This window comes from Pleurodeles waltl, chromosome 3_1 (genome assembly GCF_031143425.1).
Source record: "Pleurodeles waltl isolate 20211129_DDA chromosome 3_1, aPleWal1.hap1.20221129, whole genome shotgun sequence".
In the NCBI taxonomy this organism is placed as follows: domain Eukaryota; kingdom Metazoa; phylum Chordata; class Amphibia; order Caudata; family Salamandridae; genus Pleurodeles; species Pleurodeles waltl.
The window spans coordinates 344,129,815-344,151,002 of record NC_090440.1 but is presented as its reverse complement, the minus strand read 5'-3'; the positions used below and the strand labels follow the sequence as shown (position 1 = coordinate 344,151,002).

Genomic DNA, 21,188 nt, shown 5'->3' with positions numbered 1-21,188 from the left:
TCCATTTTGATTGAATCACTGGTTCTTTTTGCTTAGCTGGCGACGTGCATCTAATTAGAGATGTGCCCTTTACGCTGGAATTCTGTGGTCAAAGGTGGTGTGATCACTGCCCTTTTCTGCATCAGCACAAATTGAAAGGACCATTTAGAGAGTCATAATAGGTTTTACAACCCAAACCCATTATCCTGATTCATATCATTTCCAGGCTAAAGCAAACAACGGTGTCCATTCGTATTACAATACCAGCACACAATACAATACAAGGTTTTTAAAAGCACAGAGGTCGCAACAATCCTGTTTCACATATGAAATATAAGAAAAATAAGGAACGACCTTGACAGAGGTGAGGACAACATTTAAATGTACAACGCAAACATTAACCTATCTTAGACGCAGAAAGCATCTTAGATGTATTAAAGGGCAGATATCCAAAAGAACATAATACCTACTTTGCATGATTGTAAGCCTCAATCTCTTCCAGTAATATGCTGTCATTCAGAGAGAGGGGACTTGTCTTTGCCAAGATTTTAAGTACCACTCCGGCTTCTGAGCCAACAAAGATGACGGTGTAGTTGAGGAAGGGCCCAGCTGAGTGGTCGATAGCAATAGCAGTCAGCCTGTACCTGCCAAGGTGACAAAAAGTTCATTTTAGATTTGACACAAAAGCGTACCTGGTGCATAGGCCCCTTCCTCTCTGGGATTCCCTACCTGACTCGTGTCTTCGTGAACCAGGGCTCTTCGATGACCGATGGAATGGCAGAATCCATCAAAGGATGGGATTTGATAAAGGACAGGGTTTCGTCCGGGAAATCAGTAGACGTTTTGTAAGCCTCTGCTAAGCCATGCCTGGCACAGCAACCCGGCCTGAAATAAAAAAAAATGTTTTGATGGGAGAATTGCTTATTGCCTCTGAACATTTTTGTAACTGCAACCTGATTTTCTATTCCCTTTCTCTTCTTGGCAAGTTTTGTAAAATGTATTATAAACCCTGAAAGCCCCATAGGTTTACAGCCGACTGCAGTGTTCATACTTGATGTGAAGACAGCGTTGATTGCACATAGAAATAAGATAATTTAAATACATATTGTCTTTATGTTACACTGTCTTTCTGTTTTGACATTATTGTCATTACTCGTTTGAATAATGGTATACCTAGGCTTAGGTACTTTGTCTTCTGGTACAGCTGTCCAAACAGAGTCCGGGGTCTTTTGTTCCTTAAATCTCCCTTTGAATACTTTTTCAATGTCATCCATGCTGAATGCACACACCGCTGATCCAGGAATGCTGTAGTGTAAGAAAAGGTCATGGTGAGGAGGCAGACAATAGTGACACCAACTTCTAAGCACAATGGGGATGTAGGACACTGCCTTGAAGCCGGACACCTCCACCCTCACCTGTTCAGCTGTGTGGTGAAGACGCCCACCACTGTGTGGATCCCATTGATTTCAATGATGTCAGTTATTGACTGAAGCACATCAAAGTAGAAGAAGGAATCTCCTGGCACGGAACAGTTGAGCCGCGCCTTCACAAACGAGGTCCAGTGCTTTTCCAACACACGCTGCGATCCGCCCATGTCATTTTTGCATATACGTGCCACACGCGAGTGCACGGCCTAGAAACAGAGCCCAAATTCAGAAGTATGAATCACTGTGAAACAGTAGCGGAAAGCATTCGATAAAATATGATTGACCCCATTACTGAAAGCAAAGCTACGATAGACTATCAGTTTATTTGTGTGTCTTCCTTCAAAGCAAACCAACGTCATTGTGGGTGCTGCTGCTTGCTCATGCCAATGCCTGAATGAGCAATCTCCCAGTTTGGCCACCGCCCTCCCTCACAAAACAAGTAGAGTTAAAAGTCTTTAATTAACCATGCATGCGTACTTTAATATTTTACCATGGAGTATCTGCGGTGTAGCGCAAGCATAACAACCTACATTAGTTTACTGAAATATTAATTAACTGAAGGCATTAGGGACCCTGTGTTCAGCAGTCTTTTTGACAACAGGCAAAAAATAGAATATCTGCTATTCTCGGAAGAGTTTAGCAAACCACAAAGCTAAGAGATACCTGGAGAAAATGATATGCTCGAAACAAAGCAGAGAAAACAAGGACAATGCCTTGAGGCTTCTTTAACATGTTTGCACACAACACACGCTCCATTTTTCTCTAATTAGATGCATGCATGTCTAGGAATCTGGGGCCGAGGAAGGAAAACCATGGGATGGCTACAAAAGGTCGGGTTATGCTTAACCCGTCCGTGGAGATTTAATTCGGGCCCAGAATATCCTAGAGAAGGAAGAAGGCCGGCACATACCTTGCCCAGGCTGTTGTGCTCCACAGCAATTTCCCGAAAGAAGAAATAAACATAGTTTCCGTACTCGATGGCATGGAGAAAGTGCGGCTCTGTTGGAAGAGATGAAGACGCAGCCTATTACCAGGAGAGCTGGGGGTAGGCCCGCGCGCCGCTTGACTTGCATGCTTCTATGGTTACATACAAGATAGAGAGAGCTGCAATATTGAAGAGACTGTACAAAGCCTAAATACGGGGGCAGTCAAGCTTAAACAAACGTGTAGCCTTTAATGTCAGCTAATGGACCGTAAACGGCCTCGGGGGGTTTAGATTGCACTGCTACAGATTCCACTATCAACCTAGTTAATGGTAAAAACGAACAGACCAATATGTAGAACTTAATTCAGCAGCAAAAGAGGAATTCTTTTTATATACCAGTCACATTAAAGCCAGGCGTTCTTAACAAGCAATGTATAATATTTTATTCACTGTAGTGTAGCATATCCCATGATAGCAAACCAACGCATGCTGAAACATGACAACCCTGCACAGCAGACAGCCCTGGGGCACCCTCAGCAGACTAGACCCCAGAATGCCCACAGCCACGCGAAAACACAGATATCCCAAAGCGCCTGGAGGCTATACATTGTCATTTGTGTATTATGTAAATGCCGGTGAAAGTAAGACAGCATTAGCTTTCATGCACAGTGCTGAGTGTATTTCCAGAATTACCTTTGAGCCACTTGGAGTCATACTTGATGGTCCTTAAAGCAAATCCATCGCCCATGCTTCGATAGATGACGGCATCACTGGCCTGGAAGTCAGCCATGGTTGCTGAATACAGCTTCCCATCTAAAACGGAAATCGAGACACAAAGTGAATGCATCATATGTCAATTTACATGTTTGCTTACAGGGGCATCACTTTGTGCTGGCATTTCCATTTTCTTTTGGGAGGAAATGTCACATCCCATAAAGAATAGCACAGCAACATTAGTCAGAAATGCAGCTTTCAATTTGTCACTTTGGTCCTGCAACCACACGCTCCATTCTAGCCAGTAGTTTGCAAGCATGCTAGTTGTCCCCAGCTGTTGCATCTTGCAGCAGGCCTGAGTCGACGAGAACACCTGGACTAGCGCGCGCAGGCCTAAGCATGTGTTTGTTTATAAAGACAAAATTAGAGAAATAAAATATTTGACACCACCGAAATGGCGCTCTCCCGAAGTGGTAAAAAAAAAAAAACAAGCTGGAAACAAACCAAACAACATTAAACATTAAAACACTCATACAAACAAATGCTTACACGGAACAAGCCTATTAAACTCTTGCTCTCTATCAAAATTTAACAAACTCCGACTGCACTGGAAAACCAAACTGATGGCAATATGGCAGTATGCAAATCTTTGTAACACAAGGTCACATTTCGTTTAAAGGTCTACATGATACAACTGCTTAAACTCAAATTTTGTAGTGCTGTGTTTCCTCACCCACTCTGCGTTTGTAACATGCATTTTTTATTTTCACTTAGCCCTATTTTGGTGGAGAGGTATGTCTTTGCTTTTAATCAAGTTGCTTTTTGATACATTTACGACTTGCTCCATGTTTTTCTCAGGTCTCTGCTCAGATGTAATGTCTGCATTACAGTGACATTCTATAATGTACGTGGGACTACTACCAGCTCAAGACATATAAAGCAGACGGTACACGCACAGCTCTCACGGAACAATTAACTTTGTGACGCAAATTATATAGATATATTTTCTACTGTATAAATATAAAATCCCAATGGTCTACTTTACAGGATTAGATCATGATCAGTCTAACGTCTAAGTCCAGTCTGTCCTAACACCTGGGCTTGACAACCTCCCTCAAGGCTTTAAAGTCTTTGGACATCTTTGTAGAACTACTTTTACCTTGGTTTAGCCCACCTAACCTGAGGACTTTGTTGTTTTTTTACAATGTTATGTTGTATGCCCTCCGAGGCCTCCATTCTAGTGGTATGTAGCACACATGTAATGAATATTGTAAGTAATAATACTGACATAATCTATATATGTTTAATTTCATGGCAGTAGTCCTGTGGCGTACTGTCCCTGTTTGCCTCTCAGCAAAACCTTTAACTAGGGGCGCAGGGTGCAGTGTCCCTAGGGCAGAAGCGAACTTGTGGCTGCTCTAGGGACATCAAATTAGTGACAGACGAAGCTGATGTTTGAAGCAGCAGGTCCATTTTTCACATGGCAGACAGCCTGCTTGTAGGAAGCTGGCCTGGTGTGTGGTGGGTACCTAAGGTACTTACACCTTATACCAGGTATCCCCTATTAGTGCAGTGTAGGCAGTGCCTATAAGCCAGGATCTCTAGGAGTAGCTGTGGATGAGCAGCCAAGGATTATCTAGGAGACATGCTAAGCTTATGCAATACCACTGTAGTCACACAGCACTTACACATTAAAGAAAAACACTCAGTGTTACAAAAATAAAGGCACTTTATTTTAGTGACACAATTACCAAAAAGTACTTGAGAGGCAACCCTCTAATAGGAGGAATGTAACACACTAGATATGCACACCAGTAATCAGAAATAGGCATAAATAGCAATAGAAAACAGTGCAAATAGCAGTAGATGATAGAGATCCCAGAGGGAGCCCAAGAAACCATATACTAAACAAGCATTTGCAATGCAATGGGTCTCGCCTTTGCTCGAGTTAGAGCTATTAGTGTTTTAAACTCCTAACTGGACTTTTCTTGCCACATGAACTGAAAAGTAAAACAGTTTCACAAAAGAGAGCCATTGGCTGCCATGAGCGCGAAGCAGATACACAAAAAGAAACAGAAGTTTGCTCGCAGTGAAAAATATTGTTAAAAGTGCAATTATCCATGTGTCCGGTAAAAGTGCAATTATCCATGTAACTGGCAAAAGTGCAATTATCCATTTAACCGGTAACAGTGCAATTATCCATGTAACAGGGTCGATGTCATGCAAAGCGCTCAATTACTGTTCAGCAAGATTGTGCTGCCTACCAAATAAAAAGAAATAGTCCAGAAAACACACGGAAAACATCGAGCCTTCTATGTTTCAGTAGTTGGTCGGTGTGCTCTAGGAGTCCTAAACACCGGAAAAGGCATGAAGTGTGCATGCCTTTCACTAATGAAATCAATTGAATTTTAAAAGATAAGCCCACGAACCAACCAAACTGATGGGCGTGACCTGAGCGTGGTTTAAAGCCCCTAGAGAGATTACACCAGGGAAAGAGCTCTTTGCGGGCTCGACCCTAAAAATGGACCTCCCACCCAGGTAAGTGGAATGTGTAAAGGGGAGCTGGGGGAACTAGGAAACCACAGTGCCCCCCAGCGACCAGCAAAAAAGGAGTACGTTACTGGATTTTCCCCAAAAGGACTAAAAAGAAGATAATGCAACACCCAGACAATACTGCAAGAAACCAGCTGTGGTTTCATGAAGAGGAACAGCTGTGGAAGAAGGGACCAAGGGCCGTATGTACTAAAGCATTTTCCCATAGACACAGAATGGGTAAAACTCTTTGATACATCTGGCCCCAAGTCCAGAAGTCACAGGAGTGTCCGGTGGTGGCAGGAGCCACTACCCACCCGTCTGTGGTTGCAGGAGTTGGTTGACGGTAGGACAAATATGGTAAGCAGTGCCGGAGAATGGTTCCTGGTGGATGCAGTCGACATCCCATGCCGGACAGAAGATTACAGTTGGTCAGTGGCATCGAAAGGCCACCAACAAGCCTTGACACAGGCGGAAGTCAAGGTGAAGCAAAAGTGGAGCTGCCGGGGACCAGCAAGGTCCAGGAGGACTTAACCCACTGGGGGAGCCCTGGTGGGGAGGTGGAGGGGGCTCAGCAAGGCAGAGAGCCCACAGAAGAAAAGGCAGCCCCCACAGGAGACCCACTGAAAGAGAAATCAGGAGTCGCAGAGGAGCCCACGCAGCACAACTGGAGAAGGATCTCACGCTGCAGGAGAAGCACACAGAGGGTTGTGCATCACAAGAAGGAGTGCTTGGGCTACACAGAGCCTGGAGATTCCTGGGAGGAGATGCCAACAAGCCTTTGTAGCTGCAAGAGACATGGTGCCTGGGGATACTGTCCTGCGTGGGAGGGCAAGATGAAGATTGTCAGTTTCTGGAGGATCCAGTTGCAGTTCCAGTGGCTAGAAGTTGAAGTATAGGTTGCAGAGGAGTACTGCTGGACTCTTGTAAGCCGAATCGGAGGACCCACCACAGAGGAAGACCATAACTAGCTCTGAAAGGGAGATTGGTCACCTAGCCAGGTGACCTCCTATCTGGAGGGGACTCTGACATCACCTGCCTCACCTGGCCACTCAGATGCTCCCAGAGGCCTCTGCCCACCTTGGATTCAATATGACAGAATCCAGGGTCCCTCTGGAGGAGCTCTGGGCATCACCCCTGGGGTGGTGATGGACAGGGGAGTGGGCCCTCCCCTTTCCATTATCCAGTTCCGTGCCAGAGCAGGGCCTGGGGGTCCCTGAACCAGCGTATACTAGTTTATGCATGGAGGACACCAAATCTGCCCTTCAAAGCATACCAGTGGCTTGATGAGGCTACCCTTCCCAAGCCATGTAACACCTATTTCCAAAGGGATAGGGTGTTACCCTCCTCTCACAAAGAAAATAATTTGTTCTGTCTCCCTGGGCTTGAGATGATCAAGCAAGGCAGAAACCTGCGTGAGGGATGGCAGCTGCTTGGGCTGTCCAGAAAACCCCAGAAGGCTGGTAGGAGCAATGCTGAGGATCTTCTAAGGAGCACCCAGAGTGCATGGAATCATACTTCCAATACTGGCAACAGTATTGGAGTATGATTCTGACATGTTTGATACTTAACATGCCCAAGTTCAGAGTTACCATTATGTAGATGGACATAGGTAGTAACTTATGTCCAGTACAAGCATAAAATGGTGTCCCCGCACTCACGAAGTCCAGGAAAATTGAACTGGAGTTTGTGGGGGCACCTCTGCTAGTGCAGGGGTGCCCTCACACACAGGTACTTGTATCCTACCCTCTGGGCTAAGAGGGCCTACCACAGGGGTGACTTACAGTGACCTGGTGCAGTGACCTGTAGAGAAAAGGTGCATGCACCTTTTCATGCCGGCTGCAATGGCAGGCCTGCTGTTACCTTTTACATGGGCTCCCTATGGATGGCATAATACATGCTGCAGCCCATAGGGATCTCCTGGTAACCCAATGTCCTGGGGACCTGGGAACCATATACTAGGGACTTACATGGTGGCACCAGTATGCAAAATGTGGGGTGTATGTGGTTCAAGTAACCAACTTTAAAGGGAGAGAGCATACTCACTGGGGTCCTGATTGGCAGGATCCCAGTGAACACAGTCAAACACACTGACAACAGGCACAAAATGGAGGTAACCATGCCAAGAAAGAGGATACTTTCCTATACTGCTCTACACAAGGTGATAGCAGACCGCCTGCAGGTACAGTGAATGACTGACTGCACCCACCTGCAGGGAGATGCCAGGGTGGTTCCATGGGTCCCTCTCTAGCCTCTTTCAGAGGGTGCCCACACGACTACACTCACTCAGCGCCACATCTTTGTAGCACACAGTAAGTGTCCCTCTGGACAGTCTCTTTGCCTCTCTGCCCACATCCATAATACTGTGCAGGCAGAGGTACATGGCTTCCCTCATTTGCATGGGCCTTGCTCCCACGCAAATGAGGAAAGACCTTCTTAGCAACTCTCTTACGCTATATGTGTGCCTGTGCAACCTGTATGTCTAAAGGGTACTTGTAGGCATCTGCAGCTTCTTCTGTAATATCAAAGTTCCCAGGGGGCACAGAAAGTGGGCACACATGCCCATTACACGCCCCTGGGGCATTTTATGTAATTCAGGGCCTGACTCCTTGGTTCGGATGAAGAGTATTGAAAATGACAAGTGTCAATGACTTGCTGATCCTATTCAATCATGTCACAAATTCCTATAAATATGTGAAACAATGAGAGAATCACATTTTTACAAACATTTGATATCTTACAGGCACAAGTTCTATTGGAAGCCGAATTGCATCAACTTCTCTGGGGCTGCAATGGATGTGTGCACTTACCTTCCTGCGGAGGAATCTCTGTTCCTCTCCCAATAGAAGGTGGGGTGTTGTCTACACTCTGAAAGGTGGATCAGCTTCTTCAAAAATGAGCACAAACTGGGACATTCCGCCCTATGTATATTAATCCCCTTGGTGTTTTATCACCATGAGGATGCTCAAATACTTACTGAGAATTACCTTCTCAGCATCCTGTACATGTAGCTAAATGTCATGTGCTGACTTTGCTTTGTTCATCTAAAAAAAAAATATATATATATATATATATATATTTTTTTTTTCTTTTCTTTCTCATGGAGAAGGTTGAACAGTAATAAAACTATGACGTTTTGCCTTAGTGTAATATGACCTTCTTGACAAACAATTATAACCGAATGTGCAATCCAATAGTAATGTTTTTTTTTTCATAATTATACATTCATCTCTGCTTTTTCAATGCAATACCTAATCACCAGGGAGTGGTTCCCCAGGATAGGACATAAAATAGCACAAAAGCTCCGACACCCACACAAATACTGTTCAACAATTAGTTGTAAAGCTTTTATTTCTTAAAAGTTGTTCGCCCACATGCAGGCTGCGCTTTCTCTTAAAAGCCTCGGTCCCCTTTTTATGATTAGTCATAACAGATCATCACTGTACAAGTTCTTACCAGCAAAAAGAGCAACATTGGTTTGTCTAGCATCAAAAGGGCACCGAGCCAAACCACTGATTTCTTCACCATCATATTCCAAGCTATTCAACTAGAGAGAAAAAAAATGGAAATGTAACTATTAGTGCTCTAGAAAGAGACATGTATCTATTTGTCCTTACATATAAATTTGTCAACATTCCAACACTTACATTTCAGACTTTTTGATAAAACGCACTTGTTAGCCTAGCGTAACTAGAGCAGATTATGGTTGTGGGGCTGTGTGCAATGTACTTCTCATGAAGTCAACTACCACCATTGTGAGGCAAACTGTTCTTTTTGGTCAGCGCGGTTTCTATCCAGGTCAACAATGCAATGGAGTTTGTCTCACAGTGCCGAATGGAAAGGAGCGCCCATACACCTTAGGTGAGAGTACTGCACTTGCTGCCTGTTATTTCATGGATTCGCTTCAAACTCCTAAACATTGTACAGAAAACTAGCTATGGAACATCAATGCAAAACTGCCCAGAGCCCCTGGACTGCGCTCAATGCAAAACAACATTCTTTTCTAGATAGTGTATGAATTGTTATTAACCCTCTGTAACTGCAGAGCAAACTGGTTTAAACATTGTTTGCATGGATTATACTTGACTAATTCATATAAGGACCAATGTAATACCTAGCCACATGGTCAGTTTCATACTTTTCCATTCTGTTCAACTGGACTACATAACTTTAAAGCCCAATCATTTGAGAAAACAGTTCATGAAACAAAATTATGCTAGTCTGTAAGTAATTAGCTACTTTGCTTTCCGTGGGATTGTTCTTTGAACTTCTGTAGCCGTGGCAGCTGGGTTACTTAAGTCCCACAACTGACTCGGAGATGCACTGTGATCATTCTCTGGATGTTCACTAAGACCTAAAACTACACTTCCCCCCACAGTAAGACCAGTGTTCTTGTGTTGTCATGTTGGTTTATGAGTGTGGCATACATCTAGTTGCAGCCTCTGAGCTGATGGGTGATGCGCTTTTGAGAGTGATCAGGAAACATCTCCTAGGGTTCTCATATGTTTACTGAAAATCCTAAAATCCTTATAAATGGTTAATGACACTCCTTTTCCCCAAAGTCAAGGGAATGTTTTCCCATTCCGAGTCAGGTTTAGAGGTCAAGCAGTAAGACCTGTGTGGTCTCTTGTGTGAGCAGTCACTCAGTTCTTATTTTAGAGATTTATGTCACTGGTATTCAGAGTTATTCAGCATTTAATTAAATGAAAATTGACTGGCACCATCTTTACTTGATTCCTTGGATAAGGGTAGTCGGTATAACTTCTCCAATGCCTGCCAGTAAGGCCATCTATTAGTGGACTAGCTTACTGGTAATGCATACATTTGTAAGACTCAAAATATTGTCTCCATTATGGATTTCTCCCACAATTTCGCCGATTCATCCTTGATATCCCTCAGATGTAGCAGACGTTTTGTTTCCTTCATTTTACCTTTACCTGACAATCAAAAGCCTATGATGCAGTGTGCTAGAAGTTCTCCTACATGAATTGAATAATTTAATTTGTTAATCACTTAATCCTTCCAGAAATATGTAATGCACTAAATTCTGTTTTATTCTCAAGATGTTTAAAAAGCATTCTGCATCTTTACAGGATCATTGATCATCCCACAGGTCCTATCCCTGCGGTCATAAAGAATCATCCTGCGACTGTTGCTTCTGAATGTAGTAAGTGTTTAATGAAGTAATTGTAGCCAACTGCACCTTACAAGTGGCTGATGTCTTCCTCTTTAAGAAGCCCTCTCTGGATTCTAACCTTCTAGGGCATTGCCAATATATTCAAACTCGTCCTCCATATTCCAATATCAGAGAAAATCATCTACAGTACCTTGAGCCTCCTGCTTGTGGCACCTTTGACTCTCCTTATCCATTCTGGATTCCAGCCTCGTCACAAAAAGGCTGTGGAATATTTTTTGTGGAATGGTCAGTGAAAGATGCCCTGTCCACTCTTTAAAGAGGCTTACCTAAGGGGAGGGGCACACAGAACCAGTTTATTTGTGAATAGTTTTAGGACAGCCAGTCCATAGGCAGTTTTTGTCTCACTGGAAGGTGGGACTCTAGTGCTCAATAAGACATTATTGTTAAGTTCCAGCACTTTACTGTGGTTTTGTTAAAACACACATCCTGCCTGTCCCGGGAGACAGCACAGACTCACTGTGCAAACTCTCCAAGGAATTAGTAACCTGTCAACATGAAAAAGCCTGTCTTTTATGATATCGTATTTTTCCTGCAGGATGTCGTGGCCCATTTTTTCTGATCATTCATTGTGAGGACTCCAGCAGAATGCTAGTGAAGCACAGCAGTTTATATGACAGTTCAATCAATCAACTCAAACCTTATTCGGTCTAAATAGAACATAAAAGTGCAATAAAATACGTTACCATATCATCATATCATATATAACAATTAAAGCAATACACATGATTAAGATTAAATCAGATAAAACAATATAGTGCTTTCACACTTAAACTTCAAATGTATGGGGGTCCAGAAAACAGCACCAGCAGCCATAAATGTCACAATTCCCAGAAACTGTATTACATGTTATAAAAATAAAATATATAGTTAAAAGAGGATCAATGGCATAAACTCCACTTACTTTATAGAATCGGCATACGGGATTAAAGGCGTTCGTCCCACAGACAAATACCATCTCATCATTTCTTGGAACAAAGACTTTTATGTAGTTGTGACATTCATCCTAAACATAATAAAAACAGCATTATGAACAGATTGTGCACATGTTGATTTGTTTCCAAAACTCCAAGTGTTACAGTGGGGTGCTTACTTTGTGTTTGCCTTTCATGCCACAGTTCCTCCTGTCCGTCTGTCCTGATCTCCATGTTAACTTCTGCTCGAAAGCAACAGAATAATATATATTTTTTAAATGTTATGTCCAAATGTGTAACACTTAACTATAGGTAATACAATCACTGTAACTAAATATTTCACCTTGCTTGGGGTCATTTCCGCCTTCGGAACTTCATTTAAATTGACTGTGTAAACTTGATCTCTATTGAAAAGAATGGAAATGCGACATTAGGGACCACGGGACAATGCAGGCTTCATGGACTTACACATAATAATACAGTGCAGATGGCATGCTCATCCGGTCCTCTGATTATCTTTATTGAGCAAAAGAATAAAACATCGGGCTTGGTTTTATGGCTTCAATATGATATGTCTGATGCTGCACTTGATCTTAAGATTCTTCCAACAACTCTGAGGTCACGTAAGGGATGTATCGTCCCAGGAGGAGAAACCTAAATACGGTACTGAAATAAATGTGTGCCGGTGATCCCACAATACCCTGTCACAACCTACAAGCCTGCTGCTCACTGCCCAATAGTTCTTCTGTTAGTACCTCTTTAATGTGAAAATGAATAAGGTTGGTTATTTGCTGTACTTGGGGGGTGAGACAACCTATAAAATATTATATATGTATCTATAGTATAAGGATACACATGTGAAGAGTGTAATATGCTAATTATGAACACTGATGTGTGGCACCGCCTGTCCATAGTTTTTGTATTTCAAATAACTATAACTCGTGCCCTAAAGTAACTATAACTCACACACCAACATGTCCAGTGTTTTCATCAATGATATCATTATGGCTTGAGCCAAAACACCTTATATGAGTAAGTTCACGTCGCTTATCTTGTACAGACTGACCACTAGCTAGCCTATACACCAGATACATGAGATGCGGACGCCGAACTGGGCTGATCCATGTGCAAGTGTATTCGATATACGTTGCTGATCATGCTTTTATGTGGAGTGCTTTAAATGAACTAGCCATATGGGCACACTGCATCAGGGAAAACACTCGAGTCTCATAAACAGATTAGAGGAAAATTACCTGCCAGCGATATAAAGTGTGTCTCGAATTTTCAACATCAGCTGAAAGTCCAGGCTATGCTGAGATTCATTGCCTGAAGGGCGTCCTCTAAATACTGGATATTGCCTGGAATCTGCAAGTAAAAATGGGCTGCACCATCACTCAGGATTACAGAGTCAAAGAATCAATGTACAGCATTGATTAGCTGTATGCACGCGCTGTGCAGGGGCTTAAACTAAACTCCTCTGGTAATGCCTCGAATACAAATGACTGCACCAGGGCCAGCTTCTGCAAATGTTTTCTTCAATGCGTTTGAAATTATCTCTGTCATTTAAAAGTAGCAGGTCTGAACGGCGGGGTATGGGCACAAAAAATACACAATTAAATAGAACTACACGCCGTCCTTCAGAAGGACCCCTTTAGTATAAAAGTCACGTCTCCTCTCTTTTCCCCTCCTTTAATGCAAACATCGTGTAGATTACTTACAGTGGTAGTCGACGATATTAATGGGCTCGTCATCCTCGGGAAAGCTGACTGCCAGGGCCTGTGAGAGGATTAATAGCGTCACGCAGGCACAATGCAGGGGGAGTCGCGTGGCCGGCGGCATGGTTAACGCTTCCCGCGCGGAAACACGCCGCTTCTACCTGCGGAGGGAGAGACGGGATGACAGGATTTCAATACAAGAACAAAGGGCTTTTTTTACGTTTGCTCATTTAACAGCGGCTAGTTTTCGCTTTATTGGCAGCGGTATATTATAGCCAAACCGCTCGGTGACAACCCTGCGCAAACTGTATTGACAATGGCTAATTATAGTACCTGACGTGCGCGGAAAGAGGTAAGGGAAGTACTTCCCATGGGAAACAAATTGCCCACGCTCTGCCTGCAAAGTGCTACTTTTTTTTTCGTTAAACGGCAACATCACTAGCGTCCACGTCGCGTACCAGAATCATATTTTATATTAAGTAGGGAGTATTTGACCCCGACAGATGGAGTCGGAGAAGGGTACCCCACGAGAGTGCTTCTGAGAGCGCCCAGGGGAGCTGAAAGAGTCCCCTGAAGTGGATCAGCACAGACATCGTCCAAAATTCATGGAGGGGGTGGGCAGATAACGTGACTTGACGTTTCGGAAAAGCGCCCTCGCGCAGCGGTGCAGAACTGCAGCGTGTGCTGCAAAGAGAAGCAGGTTAGCCTCTGTGAAAACATGTCTTGCGTGCGGCCATCAAGGCGTGCTGCAAAGAAAATCAATGGGCGGGGGTGGCGCTGCAGTGCCATAGAGGGCTCGCACGGTACGAGTCACGGAAAGGAAACACAAGTGATAAGGTCATATAAAGTGCCATTCATCTCCTCAACTGAGTCAAATACTGATGCATGGTAGCAATATTTTTGCAACTCAGTAGTTCGGATTTGTTTTGGAAAATGATGCTTATAGTATTAATGCACATGGTTTGTTGAGCCTTATATCTACCTAAGGTCAGGCCCTCCTGGTGAATGAGATGGCCTTTTGGCTTTGGTCTCTATTATCAGTGGGGTTAATGGATACACAAAGCCTTTCCAGAACAATAATAAACATGAAATAAGTTTATGCCACTGTGGAAATTCTAGAGCAATGGTGGATTTAACAACCTTTACTGATCCTTAATTTAGAGGAGATGGGGGGGGGGGGCGCTGTTGGAAAAGAAGCCTGTCCTATAAATAGGCCGGTCTCTATCAACTAATCTTTGCTAAGAGTCCTGGACTGAAGGGACATTAGGACCAGGTCAACCCCTGCAGGTCATGCTCCACTCTGCCCATCCAGAGGACAAGCAAACACTGCTTCACTTGTAACATGGATGTCTCCAAGGCCCTGAAGGATCTTAACATTTTTAAACTAATGTGATCCAACAAGACCCAGAAACCAGGAATCATGGAGGGTGATGTTGGGACATGTATCGGCCCTCCCCGAGGCATAAAACATGGAAGATAACAAAGAGAAGTGGAGTAAGTTCTTTCTTTGTACCTGTCATAGCTCTCAAGGCAAATCTTGCTTGGGAATCTGAGCTGCACAGAACATAAGAACGTGCTTTTGTGAACTAAAAGGAGCCCAAGAACAAAACCTCCTAACAGGCAGTACTGCGGGGCAGGGCCTCTCGGGACACGTTAATAACATAGTTCCATGTGATCTTAAAGTCTGCCATGGGTACCCAGAAATTGCCTAGCACTTGAGATCTTACAGGAGAACCCAAATAATACTTCTCGAAAACTAGTGTTCACAAACCGGTATCTGGTCCTCAACACAACGTTAAAACACGATCTTTTTAAAAACGTTCTCAGGTCTAGGGTGTTGTGCCCAGGCCACTGGAGACCAGATACCTGTTTGTGGACACTATCGCCCGAGATACCAGGAAACTGGAGGCAACAGCTCAACGTTCTGCCTATTTCATCTACTGGAAAAAAGGAAGAGCAAAACTCGGAGAAACAGAGTCTGACTGTCAGATACTCGCATGATACACCTGCCAACTTGCTTTCATAAAAAAGCGCAGAGGCCAGTTACAAATGCTAATCAAAGGATTTTTTTTTTCAAACGCTGAATGTTTACTGAGTGAGAAGGGACACTTAACAGTTAAGGGATGGAAGCTTGTCTGGTTTCAATGGAGTAAATCGTGCCAGTGAAGAATACCTTTAATAAGTGGCAAGTAAAGGGGACATTTCTTGGACACTGTATACAGAGGTGAATTTCGGTATCTGGGCTCATACATCATGAAAAACAAACATCAGAAAACACAAGGTAGCAAATGTTATACAAAAAATAAATAAAAAACGAGGTCAAAGATTAATTGTAGTCATAGTGTCACCCTAATTACCTAAAGCATGACTGATAGGCAATGTGCAGTTTACAAACAGAGACCAATATTCCAAGTATATCATTTGCTATCAGGCCTAAAAGGACTATCACAGCTGTGGTCCTAACCTTCATGGTGGGTTTGAGGTCAAACATATTGAAGGGTTTTTTAATGAGCTGAAACGTGCCTTTTAGCACAGTGATGCAAATGTCAGGGAATTCGCTCCGGTGTGTTTGTGCTAACCAGCAGTGGAAATCATTACTTCCGAACGTATCTTGCACAAATTAACGCTGGACCTTAAGGGAATTGATTGCCTCCATCTCTTTCACGTCCATCTTTAGCCATATGAAGACAGTGGGAGAAAATCATGGGCCAGGCTGGCTGAGCTGTGCCTTCTTTGCTGCCACCTTAAGGTATAAGTGGGTGTAGCTTTAGAATAAATGAATAGTCTACTTAGAGGGAGGGATCTCTACTGCAGTATTTGGTACAAGGTGTAACCTTCCATTATTTAGCACTTGCTACAAGCGTAAAGGACTGCAGGTGCAAGGAGTGTTAAGTATACTCGCTGAAATTCTCATCGTTTTTTATGCAACACGCGCCATGTCTTGTTTGCCCCCCTTCCACCCAGGACTCATGCTGCTCCTTCAGCCGCTTCGTGCTGTCCTCTCTACCAAAGCTTTCGCCCCAAGGCATGGTCTCTTTACCATCTTCCCACGTTACTCCAAAGCGTTTGTAATATTCTCCTGTTATTGCATGTAAAAAGAAAATGAGTGCAGCTGGCGACAGAATTCGATTCCCACTGTGAGTCGTTTCTGGGCTGGCCACTCGGTGCCCTCCACACATTCCCACTGCTGGTCTCCATTACCCTATTTTGCAACCTTCTTTTAAACTGCTGTAAGGAAAGGTCACTGACCACATCCAATAAAATGTAACTGAAATGAGTAAATCTCGCAAATTTACACACGTTCCTTAGTCGTAAAACAAAAGTATTAATCACTATTGCTTCTCCCAAGCTGCAGCCATGGATCTTGATGTGATGAGTTGGGCGGCTGCATGGAACATGCATTACAGCATAGAACTATGGAGGCACACTGTAGAACATTATTGATCCGGCGAATAGCCACAATTTACTCAATCACAAGATTGCTTTGGGCAATTGTTCCTCAGGAAAAGGAATGCTTTCACTGTGTAAAAGGCTGCAGTCCATACATTTGATTACAAGCTTGAAGATAAGGTGCAGTGAATCAATAGTTACATAAAGGAACACCTGATTTCACACAGCAATCCATACAAATCAAGTAGGGGCACAGAGTCATTGAACACTTGTTATCTCTCAAAGTGAGAAATCACGCGGGGGGAGGGGGAGGGTGCAGGTGTACACTCGTCCTAGTCAACAGAAACAGCTGATTAGCTAGTAGGCTTCTCTGGTATATGGTAGACCCATAATACTAATAGAAAACCAATAGTTAAAATAACCTGAACGGTGATGAAAAGATCAAAACAAATTAAACTGAATTAAGAGGGGTTCTCAAATGTATCTGATGTTTAAGAAAATTCACACTTTATATGGTGTAACTGCAATGACAAAAGGTTTGAACAAAATCAGACCAGCCAAATAAGTGACCAAAAAGAGGGAAAAAGCACACCGCATTGGCAAAATATGAGTTGTCTTTAAAATCAAGCATGACATAAATAAATTCATCAACTATCAGCCCAGCTCCTAATTGCAGCTGGCAAATACTGTACACTGTAAGCAAACCAGCATCGGACATAAAACGTTTCTACGAAAAATCCGTCCCTGAAATTATTTTGCAAAAAAAGCCCTGCTGTAAATAAAATAATGTTTTGTCTAGATTGGATTATGTGCAGAAATTGGCAGGACTGTCTTCTAGTTAATCATTTCTTGCAGGAAGTTCTGAGCGCAGTCCAGAACATCCCCTGTTAGGTCCATCCTCCTACACACAATTAATGTTGGTGTGGTCTTCACAAAGTTCACCTATAGTTGTGAGGTCCAGCAGGAACCATTCTGCAAATTTACAGCAGCTTAATTAACATATTTGTTTTGTAGATGAGGTAGCCTCTAGTTCAATGCTAAACGGGGTTTACTATTTTTGTTTTGGAAGGTTTGTGAAAGTTCGGAGGTTTCACACATTTACTTTCTATAGGTGTATGCTAGGATATTTTGCCAGGCTTGCAGAGGTCAGCTTTAGACAGGCAGATCATGTTTTGTTTGGCAGGGTTATTCTGATCACTAAGCAAATTAAGGATATCTGGGAAGCGAAGCTCCTTTAAACTTTTCCGTGTATTTTAGCCCCTTCAGTGATGAGGCTGCAATAGGCTAAGCATGTCATTGCTTGCCAGTTCTTCGTAGCTCTATTTGTCAGCCTAAAAGCAAGACACAAACAGTGACCTTTCAATCAGTCCTAACTGACTTTTCCCAGTGTTCCTCGGCCCTATCAGCCTCATATCCCCTCAAAGACCAATTTATAGACCACGTCTCTTGTTCCACTTACAACTGGCATACATGCGGCAGTGAGAGGGATAGGAGGGACTTACACCAATGAATCCCAACCATGCTAGGAAGAGTCCAAACCTAGTGATTCCCCCCCAGAGGGCCCCTGTAGTATGCCTGCATTCATAAGACACTTGCCCCTCAGACTGAAGTTCGCCCTCAGGGTGTACCCCAAGACCGCCGCAGCTCACCTACAAATCAAAGCTAGCCATTTGTGGCTTTTCAGGGGCTCATTGGGAGGGACTCGGTGGCCACCACAGACAAAGTAGCAATTCTCATTCTTTATCTTAGGAAGTAGAATGCTCACTAGGTTGAGTGCCACTGTTTGAAGGCTGCATGCTCAAAGTGTCTCAGAGCTCTGCCAAGCAGTCCATCACGTTACTGCTATACGGGCCACCCTAACACTATTGACCACCTTACCTAGTGGCAGGAGTAATGGCCCAGTGATGCAAGAGGTGGGTTTTACAAAGGGCACAAAGAGCATCATTGGGTATGCCTTAAGGCGCAGTGAGCTGAAGCTGTCCTGCTTCCGAGGCCAATAAAGGGAATATAAATGAGCTGGACAATACCGATATCTTTCTTTTGCAACACTATAGCGCTACGTAATCATGTGTATGGCTGTAAGTGCAATACAATATTATTATTGAGTGCACGTTTAAAGTAAGATTTGCCATGTGCACAGCTAGAGTATTGCACGTGAAAGTACGCTATCATTCATGTCTTTTGTTAGTTCGTGATTTCATACGAGGAGTGATGTCATCATCTGTGTTAAGGATGAGTGACAATCAGAATTCTTCACAACCAGCGGCATATTAGGCTGGTACAATAACTTGTTCTTCACAGAATGCCTTTGTACTTTCTCTGCAGCTGAATAAAAAGGCATATTGCAAAGGGTCAAAGGGATCCCTTCTTGCACAATGTCAGTCTAATAATATGATTATGCTTTTCCATTTCCCGAACAGCTCGAGTATTTTCTATTAAGGTAACCGAACGGCGGTAATCATCAATTGTAATGAAATTTCCCGTCTCCAATAATAATGCGCGCAAATGTGACCTGTCTTGGGCCGGATTTAAACTGATGATTGCAGTGGCTTCTGGCTCAAACATCACAGCCTCTGCTAATGTAGTATCTGACCATGTACAAGCGTCCTTTAATTGTCCTGAAAAGTAAAACAGACCTTGACAAAGCCAACAGGTCTCGCCATTGTGATATTTTGACTTGACGAATGCCTTTTGTTGTTGCTGTACAGCATCGAAAAGATGATGTACATCATGACCAAAAGGAGAAAAAGAAACGAAATAAAAGGTGTGATGTCGCAGCCATGTCATGTTGTAGGCACATTCATACGTGGTGACATATATGTGCATACATCATTACGCATGTGCATCATTTTTTCATTTGCTGATCAGAGATAAATCGCTAAATAAAATAAAAAATGGCAGGAGTGTGCTGTTTTCAATTTGAAGTTTTTTTTAAAAGAGTCTGTCGGCAATTGGGGGGGAGCAACAGAAGAGTGGGTGGTGGAAGGGAAAAACAGCACACGAGGGAACGCAGCACAGAGGGTGTGGGGAAGCATGGGGGAGGCATGGAGTTTGGTGGCGGAGAAGCACCCAGGGGAGAGCTTCCAAAGGAAGAAGACAGCAACATAGAGCGCAGGTAAGGTGGGTATCTGGTTGGGGTAGAAGCACAAGAGGTAGAGGGCTGCAAAACACATGCACTCTCATGGAGTGCTGAACCACAGAGAAAAAAGTAAGGCCTGACGTACAAAGCCTGCATCGCAGGGTTAGCTACCACACAATATCTTGTTTTTTTAGATGTATGCAACCCATTCTGTAATTCTGTAACATCTCACTTGCTGCAATTACTTCTCAAAGTAATGACAAGAAATATAATATATATTTATGGGGTTTGTTTGATGAACTCCCCAGAGCTGCCTCTTTCATCAAGGCCTCCCATCTAACTGTTCTGGTACAAAATATAACATTCTGAAAGCATATTAAGTGTTCTAGCAAGGAACTCAGCTTGCTGAATATTCCTTATAATATTACTAAATCACAAAGTTGGGTTTTGAAGCACATACAAATTGTAATTTGGTAAGGGCAAGTTTGGGGCATCACTTCCAAACAGTGACTTGTTATGGTATGTATAACAGTTACGTAACTGTAATCCAGTTGCAAATCATAAAAAAATTATTGACTTCAGAGTTGGGATAGTAACCTATTCGCAGAAGAGAATGGATCTCATTGGCACATCATCCTCTTTGTGAATGTTTGATACAGAGTAGGCAGTGGTCCAGCGGATCACTGCCCACTCACAAACTTAAAAAAAGTTTTTCTTTTTAAATTAAACCCATTTCCCCTTAAAACAATGGCTGCATTAAAAAACAAGCATTTTCAATGCAACGGATCTCGGGTTTGCTCGTGTTAGAACTATTAGGGTTGTAAACTTCTAAATGGACTTTTCTTGCCACATAAACTAATAAAGAAAAGAAAAATAGTTTCACATTTGCGAGCCGATGGCCGCCATGAGCGTGAGGGAGACACAGAAAAGGAAACAGAAGTTCGCTTGCAGTGAAACTTATCGGCAAAAGTGCAATTATCCATGTTACTGGCAAAAGTGCAATTATCCACGTAACCGGCAAAAGTGCAACTATCTATGTAAAAGGGTCGATGTTATGCAAAGAGCTTGACTTCTGCCTAGCGTGATCGCGCTGCGCAAAAAATGAAAAGATAAAGTAGTCCAGAAACCCGCTGAAAACACGGAGCCTCAGGTGTTTTCAGTAGTTTACCGGTGTGCTCGAGGAGGGCTAAACACCAGAAAAGGCATGACGTATGCATGCCTTTCACAAATGGAATCAATCGATTTTTAAAAAGCAAGTCCACGAACTAATGAAAGTGACGATTGTGACATGGGCGTGGTTAGTAGCCCACAGAGAAATC

The 21,188-nt window shown here is 43.2% G+C and overlaps 1 protein-coding gene across 3 annotated transcripts in view; it reads right to left on the bottom strand.

Moving 5' to 3' along the window:
- The window catches only part of SEMA6D (semaphorin 6D), a 97,964-nt gene that overhangs the window by 12,094 nt on the left and 64,682 nt on the right, over positions 1 to 21,188 (bottom strand). For all 3 annotated transcript variants that reach the window (XM_069222489.1, XM_069222487.1, XM_069222488.1), the window contains exons 2-13: positions 13,404 to 13,561; positions 12,939 to 13,050; positions 12,029 to 12,089; positions 11,865 to 11,927; positions 11,676 to 11,777; positions 9,034 to 9,124; positions 3,025 to 3,144; positions 2,317 to 2,405; positions 1,395 to 1,612; positions 1,153 to 1,284; positions 709 to 864; positions 450 to 623 (exon numbers count right to left, since the gene is read on the bottom strand). In XM_069222489.1, the coding sequence (XP_069078590.1) occupies positions 450 to 623; positions 709 to 864; positions 1,153 to 1,284; positions 1,395 to 1,612; positions 2,317 to 2,405; positions 3,025 to 3,144; positions 9,034 to 9,124; positions 11,676 to 11,777; positions 11,865 to 11,927; positions 12,029 to 12,089; positions 12,939 to 13,050; positions 13,404 to 13,524 (1,439 nt within the window). In that variant the 5' untranslated portion in view covers positions 13,525 to 13,561. The remainder of the gene's footprint in view (positions 1 to 449; positions 624 to 708; positions 865 to 1,152; positions 1,285 to 1,394; positions 1,613 to 2,316; positions 2,406 to 3,024; positions 3,145 to 9,033; positions 9,125 to 11,675; positions 11,778 to 11,864; positions 11,928 to 12,028; positions 12,090 to 12,938; positions 13,051 to 13,403; positions 13,562 to 21,188) is intronic.